The sequence below is a fragment of the Ipomoea nil genome, unplaced genomic scaffold (assembly GCF_001879475.1).
Source record: "Ipomoea nil cultivar Tokyo-kokei standard unplaced genomic scaffold, Asagao_1.1 scaffold3199, whole genome shotgun sequence".
NCBI classification, from domain to species: domain Eukaryota; kingdom Viridiplantae; phylum Streptophyta; class Magnoliopsida; order Solanales; family Convolvulaceae; genus Ipomoea; species Ipomoea nil.
In genome coordinates, this window is record NW_017619627.1 from 2,592,682 (window position 1) to 2,609,162 (window position 16,481).

The window sequence follows — 16,481 nt, forward strand, 5'->3', positions numbered from 1 at the left end:
TCAATAGTTAAGTTACTTAAGTCCAATTGGAGAACTAGAAGAATAGATTTGGGGCGAATTAGATGAAAATAGGCCTATGATTGGCCCAATCCATTTCTACTGGCAAATTATGCTGTGCATCCGTATGCACCATGGTGCATACGGATGCAAAAACGACGTCGTTTTATTAAAAACGCGCGTTTCTCCTTAAAAAAAATTCAAGTTCGATTCCCAGCAACAACATATGAACTAAAATTCCAAAATCGATGAACTATAATTCCATAATTGATGAACTATAATTCCATAATCTAATCTATGAACTAAAAATTCCAGAATGAATGAACTAAAATTCCAAAATCTATGAACTAAACTTTCAGAATCGATGAACTACAATTCCATAATCGATGAACTAAAATTACATAATCTATTAACTAAAATTACATAATCTATTAACTAAAATTCCAGAATGAATGAACAACATAATGTTGTTGCTGGGAATCGAACCTGAATTTTTTTTATAAGGGGAGATGCGCATTTTTAATAAAACGACGTCGTTTTTGCATCCGTATGCACCATGCATGGTGCATACGGATGCACAGCATAACTACTCATTTCTACTCGCTCAATTCACTCACGCAAATTATGTTGTGGAAGTGGACACGATTCCAATGTCGTTTTGGTGGAAAACAACATCGTGTCAATTAAAAAAGATTTATTTTCTTTCGCCGTTAACGGCGTTTATCTTCAGGAAGTCCCATGTTTATAATTTCTGAACTCTATGTTCATAATTATAGAACGCTATGTTTATAATTTTTTAACTACATATTCGCAATTATTGAACTCTATACTCACAATTAGAGAACCCTATGTTCATAATTATAGAATTGTATGTTCATAATTTATGAACTCTAGAAGTCTATGTTCATAATTATTGAACTCTATGTTCATAATTTATGAACTCTAGAAGTCTATGTTCATAATTTTTGAACTCTATATTCATAATTATTGAACTCTATATTCACAATTACAGAACTCTATGTTCATAATTTTATATAACTATGTTAATAATTTTTAAACTCTATATTCATAATTCTTGAACTCTATATTCACAACTGCAAAACTCTATATTCACAATTATGTAACAGTATATCCACAATTTTTTATGTTGCTAACTTTTTTTGACAACTTAAAAAAAATCTGATTGGTGGAGGAAAAATCGTGCCACTAACAACACCGTTACTCCCGAAATACAGAACATCATCGGATTGGACCGGTGTTCACCTTGCAAGGTGGACACGGATCCATGGCATAACAACTCATTCACTTAATTACGTCCTGATTCACGGCGGAAACGAATTGAAATTGAGTTGATTAATGAAAAAAAAATTCCAATCCTTATATCATGGACCTGGGTTCATAGTGCATTGTGAATCTTGGTGCATGTATATGTGTCTTATATTGTCAGTTTTTTGTGTGTTGTGTTATTAAATTATGTATCTTATGGATTTTGTAAATGAAACAAATTATTAATTGTGTCTTATGTTATGAATTTTTGTTTCTTTGTGTTATGAAATTTTGTGCCTATGAACACACAAATTATGTACCTAAATCAGATTTAAAAAGTAAGTAAATATTTTTTTGTGTCTCCCGTGTTATGAAATTCTGTACTTTACGAGTATAAGTTTTGTACCTTGTCGTTTCAATTCAGGGTCCATAATATTATATGAACTCTGACCCATGATATAAATTGCCAGAAATTACTTAAATATTTTTGTTGTTGTTTGGCTAATAAGTCAAGTGTCATGTATTGTGATAGCATCTTAATTACTATTCTAAAAAGATGGTCATAAGTTCAAACTCTCCACAAGTATCTCCACAAGTATCGAACATAATGCTCCTTGATGGATGAGGACGAGCAATGATCATCCTCAGTTGAATTGTAATCCTCATCCTCGGCCACCTTTCTATTTAAGGACAATAATTTAGGTCATTTGTTATTCTCTTGTTTCATTTTATCTATCATATTTATTATTTATTAGTCAAATTAATTCTTTTATATTTGCTAATGTCTTTAGTATATTTTTTATAATTTTTATTTTATTTATTTTTTTTTTTTTGTGTTTGAAAGTATTTTAATATAATTTTAGAATATATAAATTTTATATACTAATACTAAACTTAGGCACCAAGTCAGTTGGAAAGGTTTTTGGTAAGACAGCCTATCCGACAGAACTAATGGGTCCGTTTGGAATTCTGAAAAATGATTTCTAAAAAATGACTCATTTTCCAAAAAATATTTTAATTTCTAGTGTTTGGTTGAATGTCAACAAATTATCTTTTTTTTTTTTTTTTTTTTTTTTTTTTTTTTTCCTGTTTGGCTGAAATTAAGAAATAATTGTATTTTTCTATCATTTTCCTAAAAATGAACGTAACATTTGTTATAATAATAATAATAATAATAATAAATAATGGATTATGATGGTCATCTACCTTCTAACGAGATTTGATGATTTTGCAGGCTCGTTGGAAAATGTTTTATCTAATGGAGATGCAATGCAGTTGCTCTATGCTGTAGTGAAATGTTGGTGTATTTGGAGAAGTAGGAATGACGTGATCTGGAGTGGTAAACTTTGAGATTCCCTTCTTGTTAAAATGGAGGCTTCACGGCTAGTTTCAAGCTGGCAAGTGTTGCCGAATATGGGAGATTCTAGAAGTGTTCATGTTTTACATGAGGACATGAGGTTAGTATTCCAATTGTCCCTACTGATGTGTTAAGTATCTACGTTGACGCAGCTGTTTTTCCAGGCTCAGATCAAGCTTATTTTGGTTTGGTAATTCTAGATGGTGACCGAAACTTCGTAGCAGCCAAAAATGGTTCATTTCATTGTTTACATGATGCTCATTTCGCTGAAGCTATGATTGTGAAAGAAACCTAGGGAGCCCCTAACGTGTTTTGCAACCTTGCTATATAGTTATTTCTTAAAATATAAATATCTAAATTTATAAACAATGATTTACATTATTATTATTATTATTATTATTATTATTATTATTATTATTATTATTATTATTAAAAAATATCTAAAATCTAAAATTTTAATATATAGTACTAATACTGGGCATTGATTTTTGCGCATGGCGCATAGAAAATAGTCAAATACTAGTAATAATAATAATATGTGGTGATGGTGGTGGTGATGGTACAGTAGTGGTTGTGGTGGTATTGGTGTTGGTGGTAGTGGTGGTGTTGGTGTTGGTGGTGGTGGTGGTGGTGGTGGTGGTGTGGTAGTGGTACGGTGGTGTTAGTGTTGGTGATGGTGGTGTTGTGGTAGTGGTGGTAGTAGTAGTGATATGATTGTGGTAGTTTGGTAGTTGTGGTGGTCGTAACAATAATAATCCGTAAACTAACTTTAAAAAGAAGAGAGGTGAGAGAGTTGGAAAATAAAGAATCCACAAAATATCTTCCGACTAAAAAACTTGACATTTTCCAATACGTTTTTTTTTTTTTTTTTTTTTTTTTTTTTTTTTTTTTTTTTTCTGTTGACCAAATTAAAATAAATATTTTCCTTTGACTTCATTTTCTTAAGTACCCAAACACTGAAAAATATGGCCAGAAAATGACTTTCAGAAGTCATTTTCTAAGTTTTCAAACAAAACCTTAATATTATAAATTAAATATTAAATTACAAATAACTCCAGCCACGTCTTGTTAATTCTCATTGACTTGCCAATCACATAAAATGGGACTGAAATGAGTACCTTGGGAGTAGGGGCAGAAATAGGCTATACCCCTTTGTAGAGAGGCCTACGGCCTGACCTATTTATATATGTGAATTAGAAAACCCTAACACCCAAAATTATTTCCTATTCTGCTATTTGGCTATTCAATATTTCCATTCTCACAAGTAAATAGAATAGTTTTCCTGACTTCTTCTATTTAAAAGTTCATGAGGCTTTATATATTGAGTGAAGTTCATGATGCTTTATATATTGAGTGCTCTTAAGTCTTCTATTTATTTTATGTATACATGGACACTGGATAGTCTTCAAACTCTACTTATATTTTAACATGCAAGATCTTTTAATTCCTTTCTATTTCCAAGTTAGGAACATAGTCAATAAAGAAGCAAATAAAACTAATTCAAGTGTGAAATTTGTATTTGCTTAAAGATGATTAATTATCATGTTAGGCTTTGAAGTACCTAAGCCAAAGTAGATATTCAAATTATTGTGATAGATATGTTTTTCTTTTCAGGCTTTTAAATAGGTTTCAGGCTAGACTAGGCTAATTGTAGGCTCAGACTTGAGCTTAAAATAGCTTGCATACAGGCTCAGACCTTAAATTCCTATAGCAAGCACAGAGCTAATTTTCAAAAGTCTAGCTCAGTCCGACCTATTTCCACTTGAGGTTTCTTTCCATATGTTGTGCCCAACTAAATTATACGGAGTAATCAATAATAAGCATTTATGGTTTGAATTTCTCATTTTGGTTGAGGCCATTAAATGCTCCACCTTGGATATAAGCCTTGGAAAATAGCGTGTAAAGGGTTCTCAATCTTTGCCAATTGCCACTAAGAAGCAATATACATTTTTGAGTTAATACTCATTTTAGTCTCTCGATTATTAGGTAAAACGTAATTTAGTCCCAACCTATTAAAAGTATTCAATTTAGTCCTCTAACTTGTAAAATCATATCCAATTTGGTCTTCCGTTACAATTGTCATCCATCCACCGTTATAGGAAAGGACAAAAAGGTCATTTTATCTATAGTTGAGGGACCAAAATGGGTATTAACTATTATTATTGTTGGTTTTAGGATTTTTGGGCCCAGGGAGGTCCAACACAACCTTGGTTGGTGGATACACCTTTCACAATGCGGCTTCTGGGAAATGGCAACAATAGTAGTAAAGAAAATGGTGTTTCTCTATTATCTGGGCATGGACTCCTCCTCTTACATTCACGGAGGGTCCTTTATATAGTAGGCCCTCCTCTCACCGAGTTAAAACATATTAAAAGGCTATTTTAAGGCTAATTACGTTTCGGGGCCGTTCTCATTCCAGATCCGGTCGATGAGCTTCCCCTCCAATGTTTCCAGTTTATATGTGTCAGCTTGGACCACAGCAGCGATGCGATAAGGTCCTTCCCACTTGATCGCGAACTTTCCACCTTCCGTGGGCTGGCTCGCCTGTCGATCTCGTAACCGAGGTCGCCTACTTGAAAGGTTTGTGGGCGAATCCTCCGATCCCGATATCTCTTTACGGCCTACTGATATTCCACCATACGGGCATGCGCGGCTTCCCTTCGCTCCTCCAAGAAGTTATTTTCAATCCTGAGGCTCTCCTCATTTCCTTCATCTGAGTAATTGCGGACTTGGTGGGTAGGCTCGACGGCTTCTACTGGAATCTTAGCCTCGAAGCCATAGGCTAGAGAGAACGGACTTTCACCGGTCGCCCGCCTTTGAGTGGTTCGGTAGGCCCATAGGACTCGGTCGAGCTCATCCGCCCAGTTTCCTCCAATGTCCTCCATCTTTTTCCGGATTCCATCTACGATTGTACGATTTGCATTCTTGACTTGTCCATTGGCCTGGGGGTAAGCAACGGACACCTTAGTGTGGCGTATACTATGCCGTCGACAGAAATTGGCGAGGGGTTGGCAGTCGAACTGCCGACCATTATCGCTGACCACATGCTTAGGTAATCCAAAGCGGCAGATTACCTTCTTCCACAAGAAACGTTGACACTGATATTCGGTGATGGTGGCTAGCGGCTCAGCCTCAACCCATTTAGTGAAGTAGTCGATGGCTACTACACAGAACTTCAGACGCCCGGGGGCGACTGGTAGTGGGCCCAGCAGATCGATCCCCCATTTGGCGAACGGGATGGCCGTAGTAACCGGTGTGTAGAAAGTGGCTGGCCGAGTGTCCTTTCGAGCGAATGCTTGGCAGATCGCGCATTTGGCTATCCACTCGATCACTCGATGCAGTCCCTCATCATAGTAGTGTAACACCCCAGATTTTCAAGACTTTTAAAACTTATATAATAAAGGTAGAATCTCATTAAATCCCAAAATACGATACAAAGAGTACGGGGTGCTATGCCACACCTGAGCTGGAGAACTCAGGTGCACAGGCTAACTAACTAATATCCTTAATAAAGGGAATGCATAACATGGCACGCAGGTCGAAAGGAAAACTATCTACGTCTATACTCCAGGGTTTTAGCGCGCTCCAGTGTCTACTCTTCTGTGCCTGAAAGCCAAATATATCTGTTCAGCGAGAGATGCTGGTAACCCACTCCAACGCGTTGAAATACAATACATATAGATATATACATAGTTATACGAAAAACCATTTCGAAGCATGAAGATATATCCTAAGAGACTCTAGCTTTTAAAACAGGGATCGACTCAGCAGATAGGGCTAAGCACAGACAGCAGTTATACCAAGCATATATAGTTTACAACAGGCAAGACAGGTAAGGTAAGCACAATTAATAATCATAATCCAACATATACGATTCCCAGTGTAAATCCCATAGTCACATCCCCAAGGTACTCATAACAACAACTCATCCGTATCTCATCACATAGCACACTTTGTTGGCGCCACAGGACCAATCGCATGCCCATACATGAGGGTCAGCGCATATAGCTCTGACACGGCCCCGCAGCACCCTGCCCCGTATCGCAACACGGAGGGGTCGATCGCAACCGACCGATGAACCGCAGCTCATCATAGTTTGATCGCAACCAAATAGTGGACCGCAGCCCAAGAGTATGTCATCTGACCGCAGCCAGGAAATATGAACCGCAGCTCATGTAGAAACGTTTGATCGCAACCAAACGGTGGACCGCAGCCCAAGAGTGTAAATCTGACCGCAACCAGCTTCTGAACCGCAGCTCAGGAATGACCAATCCGATCGCAACCGAATTGGGGTATCATGCACACATAACACATAGCAAGCACATGCAACCCACATTAACACATTGGGAAGGGGGAGAAAACGTATAACAAAACCTATGCGTGATCCTTCACATACTAAGAATAATCGTAAGGGGTTCATACTTCTTTCACCTAGGTCAACGGGATACCAATTCAACTAGCATGCAATATATAAGACTCATACAACCTACGAACGGTACCCGAAATATCAAACTAGACATAGGCATGATAGACGGAGTCCGTTGGGACACTACGGGGATCGGGGGAACATCAAACGGGGAAGTCAAAATCCCAAATTGGGTACAAACCAGCGGGTAGCCGGTGGGTGAGGGGTCACCCGCCGGCGGTATTGTTCCGGGCAGCGGGTGCCCGGCGGGCAGCTGCCCGCTGCCAGCGTTGCCCAAGTAGGCCGCGGGTAGGTGGGGGGTTGTAACACCCCGAAATTTTGAAAGTTTTAAGACTTATGAAATAAATGTAAATTCTCATTAAATCCCAAAACATAATATAATAGCGTACGGGGTGCTATGCCACACCTGAGCTAGAGAACTCAGGTGCACAGGCTAACTAACTAATATCCTCAATAATGTAAATACATGAGCATGGAACGCAGGCCGAAAGGGAAACTATTTACTCTACGCTCCAAATCTCTAGCGCGCTCCAGTGTCTACTCCTCTGTGCCTGAAAGCCAAATATATCTGTTCAGCGAGAGATGCTGGTAACCCACTCCAACGCGTTGAATTACAATATAGGTATATATATAGATATAGATATAGGAAAACCATTTTGAAGCAGGAAGATATATACTTAGGAGACTCTAGCTTTAAAACCGGGAATAGACTCAGCAAATAGGGACAAGCACATTAATCAATGATAAACGGTTAAGTAGAGATAACATCATAAGGAATACGCATCTAAGGTCACAGATCACTTTTCAATTCAAACACATCATCATTCAATCATCATTCATATCACATATTCATCGATGGTGCCACGGGACCAATCGCATGCCCCGAACATGAGGGTTAATGCCTATAGCATTAACACGGCCCCGCAGCACCCTACCTCAGTACCGCAGTACGAGGGGAGTTGATCACAACCAACCCTTGGAGAACCGCTGACGAACTCAACGTCGGACCACGATCCGACACACCGCTGACGCGCCCAGTCGGTGGACCGTGATCCCCTTTACAAGGGGGGACTTACGACACTACACACCGTTGGTGCGCACAATCAGCGGGCCGTAGCAGATCAAGCCCGACACACCGCTGAGCTAAACTCAGTCGGTGGGCAAAGATCCTAGGAGACTACGGTCCTGCATACCGATGTCCCACCACTCGGTGGATCGCAGCCAGTCGTAGCCCTACACACCGCCTGATTACTCAGGTCGGTGGACTACAACCTTCCTCGGCTTGTTGGCCCCATACCGCCTGGTGCATCCCGGTCGGTGGGTCATATCACCGAGGCCCATGTGGACCTTCAGTCCTATACATAATCTTTATATACCTGACCGGTCTCTACCAGTCTGGTTAACAGTTGGGATGGTTCTCAACCCATTCAACTGCCCGTATAGTGGACCTCAGTCCTATATCATATCAATATCCCTGACCGATCTTAACCGGCCTAGTTAACAGTTGGGATGGTTCTCAGCCCATTCAACTGCCTGTATAGCCCAATTGGTCTTAACCAAGTTGGGGTCATGCATCACGTAACACACAATAGCACATAATGACACATTGTTCACATAGGGAAGGGGGAACATATAATTAAGCTTACATGTGATCATTCACATTCTAAGAATAGTTCCTAAGGGCTCATATAACTTCCACCTAGGTCCACGGGTTACCAATTCAACTAGCATGCAATTCCTAAGACTCGTTTAACCTACGAATGGTACCCGAAATTCCAGACTAGACTCAGGCACGACAAACAGGGTCTTTTGGGACACCATGGGGAACGGGGAACATCAAACGGGGAAGCCGGGGACCTGGGGTGGGGTGTGGACCAGCGGGTAGCCGGTGGGTGGGGGTCACCCGCCGGCTGCCCGCCGGTGGGCGCTGTTTCGGGCAGCGGGTAGCCGGCTGCCCGGTGGCTGCCCGCTGCCGGGCAGCGCCTCTTTGGGCAGCGGGTAGGTGGTGGGTTCCCCCACCCCCACCTACCCCCCACTGACTCATTCATCACAAATTCGTCCCGGGATCCTTTGTGGAACCCGAAACCATGCTTAGACACTTTTAAACGCAAATAACGACATCACATAAGCAATTAACGGATCAAAAGCAATAATCATGTAGGACTTATCCTATTATGACTTCTAAATATAAACAACACCCGAACATGCCAATTCCCACCCAAATATAAATCAAGAACATCCTCTAATAGGCTTATGACTCTAGTTTAGGCAAGGGTCCATGATCCGTGGTGGACTACGTTAATTAATTAAAGGGATTTCTAATCAAATTAAATCCTTTTTAATTATTATTAATGGAATTAATTAAATAATTAATTCGGGATTAAGGGCCGTAACACGGGGTGTTACACGGGTCCCCTACCCCCAACTACCCCCCACTGACTCTTTTTCACCAAAAACGCCCCGGGAACCTTTGTGGAACCCGAAACCATGCTTAGACACTTTCAAACGCAATTGATAACACACGTAGACAATTAACGGATCAAAATCAAGGAACATATGGCACATAACCTATCATGCTTTTCTAAACATAATCAACACCCAATCATGCGAATTCCCACCCAATATACCAAGAATAATACCATACGAATTCCACGATATACCTAGGGTTCTAATTATTTTTAAATCAACAAGAACACAATTCATCTTCCAAAATCAAGATTCGGTAGGAATATCATGTAACTATCAAGAACCTCATATAATCACTAAGAACATCAAGAACACCATATAATTATCAAGAACGTTATATAATCGTCAAGAACACCATAATTATCAAGAACCTCTCATCATCAAGATCACCCATGGAATCATCCCACCAATCATTAATAATAATATCACAAATCATCAATACACAATAATATGGGGAAATCCTAAGAGGGGAATCATAGCTATGAAAATAGGTTTTGTTGAGACATGGGTTACCTTTTAGCCTTAATTAATTCTTTAGCTATGAAGGGTCTTTCTTGAAGCTTTCTTCTTTCTTGATTTCTCCTAGGGGAATTCTTGGAACTTCTTGTGTGGTGAGGGATTATTGTGGTGGGAATTCTAGGTGCCTCCTTATGTTCCCTATTTATATATCTAAGAGTCTTACTTAGGCCTAATTACTATATGTTTGCTAACTCTATTCCTTTTGGGACTAAGGATTGGGTTTAGGGATAAGGGCCCATGGACTATGGTGGGCCTTTCCTAATTAATTATTGTGATTTAATTCTTTCTTTTGGGTAATTGGTTAAATGATTAATTGGTTTTAGGGATCGTAATACGGGGTGTTACAAGTAGGCCAGTAGTATCCCTGAACGACTAGCTTCCGGGCGAGAGTGTGGGCGCCCTGGTGAGCTGCACAGATTCCACGATGGGCTTCGTCCATTATTTTCTCCGCCTTTGGTCTGAGTAAGCATCTGAGGAGGGGACCCCAAATGACCGCTTGTATAGTTGTCCATCGATAATTTTGAATGACGGAGTCTTGCGACGGACTCGGGCGGTGACTCCGGGGTCCTCTGGCAATTCCCTCTTTTCCTTGTACCGTCGAATATCTTCAATCCAGAACATTTAAGGGTTTTTCCCTCGGTCCCATTCTCCAGTCGTCACTTGCTGAAACTCTAAAGTCGCTTCTTCTATGCTGGGTTGTACCAGTTCCTCCTTTTGGCAGATTTTAACGAGGTGGTCCGGCACACCTTCCAAAGCGATTTTCGACAGTATGTCAGCCTCTGTGTTGTCAGCCCGCGAGATGTACTCTATCTCGTAAGCGCCGAATCCCTTTAACAGTTCTACCGTTTTTTTCTTATACTGAGCCATCCGAGCGTTCTTCACTTCGCAAGTCCCGGACACTTGTCCAACTACTAAACGGGAATCGGTCTTGATTCATAGGTGTTTCGCCCCCTGTGTCTTGGCGAGTCGTAGGCCGCCCATCACAGCTTCATACTCGGCCTCGTTGTTAGATGTTGGGAACAGAAAACTCAAAGCGCAATAAAGCCTGAACCCTTCCGGGGTAATCAACATAACTCCACCGCCGCAATGTTAGCGGCTTGCTGCTCCATCCGCGTGCATCTCCCACCATTCGCTGGGGCCATCTTCCATGATATCGTCCTTGTCGCCTTCTCCGGCAGTGCATTCGACCAAGAAGTCGGCCAAGGCCTGTCCTTAATTGATGGGCAAGGCTGGTACTCGATCCCGTACTGAGTCAACTCCACTGCCCATTTCACGAGCCGGCTGAACGACGTGGGTTTCCGTAACACGCTTCACAGGGGTTGGTCGGTCAAGACGCGAATGGTGTGGGCTTGGAAGTAGGGCGCCAGTTTGCGTACGGTGATTACCAAAGCGTAGACGATTTTCTCCAAGGGCGTGTATCGCGCTTCGGCTGCTTTCAAAGAACGACTCACGTAATATACCGGGTGCTGGGCACGTTCCTCTTCTCGGACGAGTACCGAACTCACCGCCTTCAAGGATGCAACTAGGTATAAGAATAACGGCTCACCGACCTGGGGGGTAGACAGCACCGGAGGTGTGGAAAGATATCTTTTCAGCTCTTCGAACGATTGCTGGCACTCGGCTGTCCATACGAAGCCCTCCTTCTTCTTCATAGACTCAAAAAAGTGCACAGTCTTATCTGCTGACTTGCTTAAAAAATGACTAAGGGCAGCTAGTCGACCAGTCAACCGCTGTAGGTCCTTAACAGTACTGGGAGGCTGCATGTCCATGATGGCCTGCACCTTCTCCGGGTTGGACTCGATGCCTCTCTTGGTAACCATATATCCCAAGAATTTTCCACCTTGCACGGCGAAAGCGCACTTCTTCGGATTAAGCCGTAAATTATACTTAAGCATTACCTGAAAGCAATCGGCCAAGTCCCCAGCATGATTGATTTCCTCTCGGTTCTTTACTAACATGCCGTCTACGTAAGCCGCCATAGACTTTCCCAATAGGTCTTGGAACAACCGAGCGACCATTTGCGTGTACGTGGCTCCCGCGTTTTTTAGTCCGAATGGCATGACTTGATAACAATATACCCCATCCGGGGTCAAGAATGCAGTCTTTTCCTCGTCGGCCTTGTGCATGAAGATTTGGTGATATCCTCTAAAGGCGTCCATGAAACTTAACAATGCCGACCCTGCCGTTTTGTCGACTAGCTGATCGATCCGAGGTAACGGAAATGGGTCCTTCGGACAGGCTTTGTTGAGGTTGGTATAGTTTACTCACATTCGCCAAGCCGGGGGCTTCGGTACGAGCACCACGTTAGCCAGCCATTCTGGATATTTAACTTCCCGTATATGACCGGCGGCCAATAGAGTGTTTTACCTCTTTCTTCACAAATTCCCTGCGGTCTTTGGCTAGATATCGCTTCTTCTGGATCACTGGTCGATGATCGGGATCGACGGCGAGCCGATGTGAAATGATAGACCTGTCCACTCCTGGCATATCCTCTGGCCCACACGCGAAGACCAAGCGATTCTCTCGTAATACCTTTATGACTCCCTCTTGCACCTCATCTCGGAGGCCGACTCCAATTCGAACTCGTCTCTCTAGTCGTTCGGGGTCGATTTCGATATCTTCCAATTCTACGGCCGGCTCCGGGCGGGGTATCATTTCTTCTTTGGAGGTCGTTCTGTGATCTCATGGACTTGTATTTCACGCTTACCCATGCCCCTGCAAGCTTGCAAGTAGCAGTCACGGGCGACTCTTCTATCACAGCGGACTGTGCCTATTCCATTCGGCGTACGGAACTTCAAGCAGAGGTACTCAATGGAGATTAATGCTGCCAAATCTTCCAAGCCGGGTCGGCCGAGTATTGCATTGTGCGAACAGGTCAGGTCGACCACGATGAACTTCATGTCCAGCTTCTGCACGTTAGGGTAGCTGCCGATTTCTACTGGAAGGGTAATTGACCCCTCTGCCTCCACAGAGTCGCTCGTGAAGCCGGCGAGTGGCGTCTTGACCGAGATCAGCTGCTCTCGTGTTAGCCCCATTTTGGTGAAGGTCTCGAGATACAAGACGTTGACATTGCTCCCGGTATCTACCAGGATTCGCCGAATGACTACCCCATTTACATCCATCGCAATGACCAGGGCATCGCGGTGTGGTGTCTCTCCTGTGGATAGATCTTTGTCAGTGAAGACAATAGGCTCTCGGCAGGCTTTTTTCGAGCCACCTTCTCGTCCGTACACTGTCCCAACATACAATTATCGAGCCCAGGCCTTTCTGGTGTTTGCAGAATCGCCTCCCTCTGGGCCGCCGACTATCATGTTGATAATCGGCTTCTATCGCCATTGGATCTCTTCTTCCTCAGTCGCCGGCTGCTTTCCGCGACTACCCTCTGCCGCCCCTGTGGGGTCGCCGTCTTCCCGGGCCGTTGATCTTCTTCGCCATTGGTTGGGAGGCGGGGTTCCTTGATGGATGATCCCTTCCATGATCTTCTTCAGGTAATAACACTCTTCCGTGTTGTGGGTGTACGACTTATGATAGCGACAATATTTAGACACCTTACCTGGCTCCTCGTTTGTTGCACGCTCTTCGGTCGGGGGAGGCGGAGGAGGCGCGACTGCTTGCACTTCCTGCAATGGGTGCTGGGGAGTCGGCCTATAAGGGCGAATGCTGGGCCTGTCATATGGGCGCCTTGCTTCAGGTCGCCTAGCCGGTTCCGGGCATCTCTCTTAAGCTTCCGCACGGGTTCTCTTTCCATTAGCGGATCCCCCGGCCTCACGCTGCCTCTTGTGCTTCATGGCCTGTTCCGTGTTGGCTCGTTTGTTAGCCATATGTATGGCCTCTGCGTAGGTGGTTGGCCGGTTGTCCCGTAAATCACGGTACAACTGCCCGGATCGTAAAGATTCGATGAAGAAGGTGAGGGCGGTCTGGTCCTCAACTTCCTCGATAGACTGGATCTCTTTTTGCCATCGGGCCAGGTAGGTCTTGAGGGATTCACCCTCCTCTTGATGAACGTCTCCCAGATGGGTCAGATCTTTCTGTAGCTTGATGTTGGCCGCGTAGTGGCTCATGAAACGGTTGGCTAACTCTTCGAAATTGTGTATTGATCCCGGGGGCAGAGCTACCGACCATCTCTGCGCCGAGCCCTTTAGTGTCGGTAGGAAAGCGCGACACATGACAGGGTCTCGGACTCCTAAAACCTGCATCTTAGCCTGGTAGCTTAGAAGGTGTTCCCGCGGATCGCCGGATCCGTCGGAAGTGGCCTGATCCGGGAATTTTAAGTCGCCGGGTACTTTGTAAGACATGATCTCAGTGGAGAAAGCCAAGGAGGTGAGCAACGTTCGTCTAAGGGACTTGGTCCTACCTTCCACTTGCTCCCTTAGGTTTCGCAATTCTCGAGCCAAGTGAGCCACATCGCCCCCGTTTCGCGTGTGGTTCCCGATGGACTCCGTGCTTTCGCCGACCTCTGATTCGGCTTGTTGGTCATCGTTGCGTATAGGTCGCTCGGTCCGTCGTGCCCGAGTCCTGGTCCTTCTAGTACGGATTTTTTCTCGGGCGGCCTCTCGATTTTGTGGACCCACCGGTGCGCGACTGGGCTCTCTCTCCCCCAGTCGTTCTCTCGCCGATTGACGCGAGACATTCGGTCCAAACCTCGAATGGACGGATCGCACTGGTAAGCTCTCTGCTCGCCGATCTCCTTGTCTACCTTCTCCAGATCTTTGAGGCAGTTGTTGATTGCGGGGTGGCGGTCGTGAGGCTGACTGTTCTCCCACTCCCCGATTTTCAGCGACGATAGCCCGTCCGATGGCTCGAAGTTGTTCGGGGGTGAGGGGTATCATTGGCGGTGGCCGATTTAAGGGTGCCGACTCGTTTTCTTGACTTTGGGAGTTCCGCTGGTTCAGCTACTCTCTCAAGTTGACTTCCGGCACATTGTTACGGTTGATGGCCTGGCTTCATCCTTTCGACATGTTGCAAAGCCTTCGTCTTTCTTACACTATCCTCGTCTTTCTCGTGAACTCGCCTGTTCAAGAACGGATGTGGCTCTTTGTTTCGATCCCCACAGACGGCGCCAGTGTTGGTTTTAGGGTTTTTGGGCCCAGGGAGGTCCAACACAACCTTGGTTGGTAGATACACCTTTCACAATGCGGCTTCTGGGAAATGGCAACAATAGTAGTAAAGAAAATGGTGTTTCTCTATTATCTGGGCATGGATTCCCCCTCTTACATTCACGGAGGGTCCTTTATATAGTAGGCCCTCCTCTCACAGAGTTAAAACATATTAAAAGGCTATTTTAAGGCTAATTACGTTTCGGGGCTGTTGGGTGGCGTTACCAGGCCGGCCAACGGCTCTTTTGGGCTTCTCAACGGCTCGCTTGGTCGAGCTCCTTTAATGTTGCTGTAAATGCCGAGCAACGGCTTCTTGCCGAGTCGTTACCTCAACCTGGACCTGGGCCGACTCCTGGACTTGGCCCTAGCCTTTGTCGGGCCCTGTAAGCCTTTATCCGCTAGGCCGTGCCTCAACCGCTCTGGGCTTCTTCCATTATTCCTAGACTCTATCTTTTGGGCTTTGTTCTTCTTGGGTCGGGGTCCACACCCCATCAATTATTATTATTATTATTATTATTATTATTATTATTATTATTGTTGTTGTTGTTGTTGTTGTTGTTGTTGTTGTTGGTTTTTGGGTTTTCAGGCCCAGGGAGGTCCAACACAACCTTAGCTGGTAGATTCACCTTTCACACAAAATTGCAAAGAAATGGCAGTACTCGTAATAGCTTTCAATGTGTCTCTCCCCTCTCTCGGGATGAACTTGTCTGGATTACAAGGGTGGAGGAGCCTTTATATAGCAGGCTCCCCTCCCACCGACTTGAAGGCCATTAATGGCTGACTTCAAGGCTAGTTACAACCATTGAGCCGTTGGGTGCCGTTACCGGATCGGCCAACGGCTCCTTGGATCCGTAACAGTCTGACCGAGTCCTGCCTTGAATTCCTCCAACGGCTACGAGGCCGGGTCTTCTTAAATGAGGCTCCTCGACGCTCGCCTAACGGCTCTGAACCGTCTCTTCGTGGACTTGGGCCTGGGCCGACTCCTGGACTCGGTCCAAGTTCCCACTGGGCTTCTTTCACTGCTAGCCCACGTTCCTTGTCTTGGATTCCCTTCTTGGGCCGGGGTTCTCACCCCATCAACTAGTCCCTCACTTTTCCACATCCGGTCCGCTAATCCGGATTTGGAAAAGTAGTAACCGATCGTCTCTCTCAATCACCGAATCCATGCATTGAATATCCCTTATGACGCCCGGATTCTCTACTATCTTCCTGGATTCAGCGGAACCGTTTGGATTCTCCTAACTCTATGCAGCTCCTATAAATGGTCTCATACTCTCCTCATCTTATCCACTGGTCCACCATGGGTCGCTCACCTCTAAAAGGGAAGCGGATCGATTTCGGCTCTCCTCGACGT

General features: G+C 44.2%; 1 protein-coding gene across 1 annotated transcript; it reads right to left on the reverse strand.

The window, feature by feature from the left end:
- Window positions 1-13,750: 13,750 nt before the first annotated feature.
- LOC109168463 lies at window positions 13,751-14,326 on the reverse strand. Its single transcript, XM_019317489.1, has one exon. It carries the CDS (start codon window positions 14,324-14,326, stop codon window positions 13,751-13,753), a length of 576 nt encoding a protein of 191 aa, XP_019173034.1.
- Between the last annotated feature and the right edge of the window lie 2,155 nt (window positions 14,327-16,481).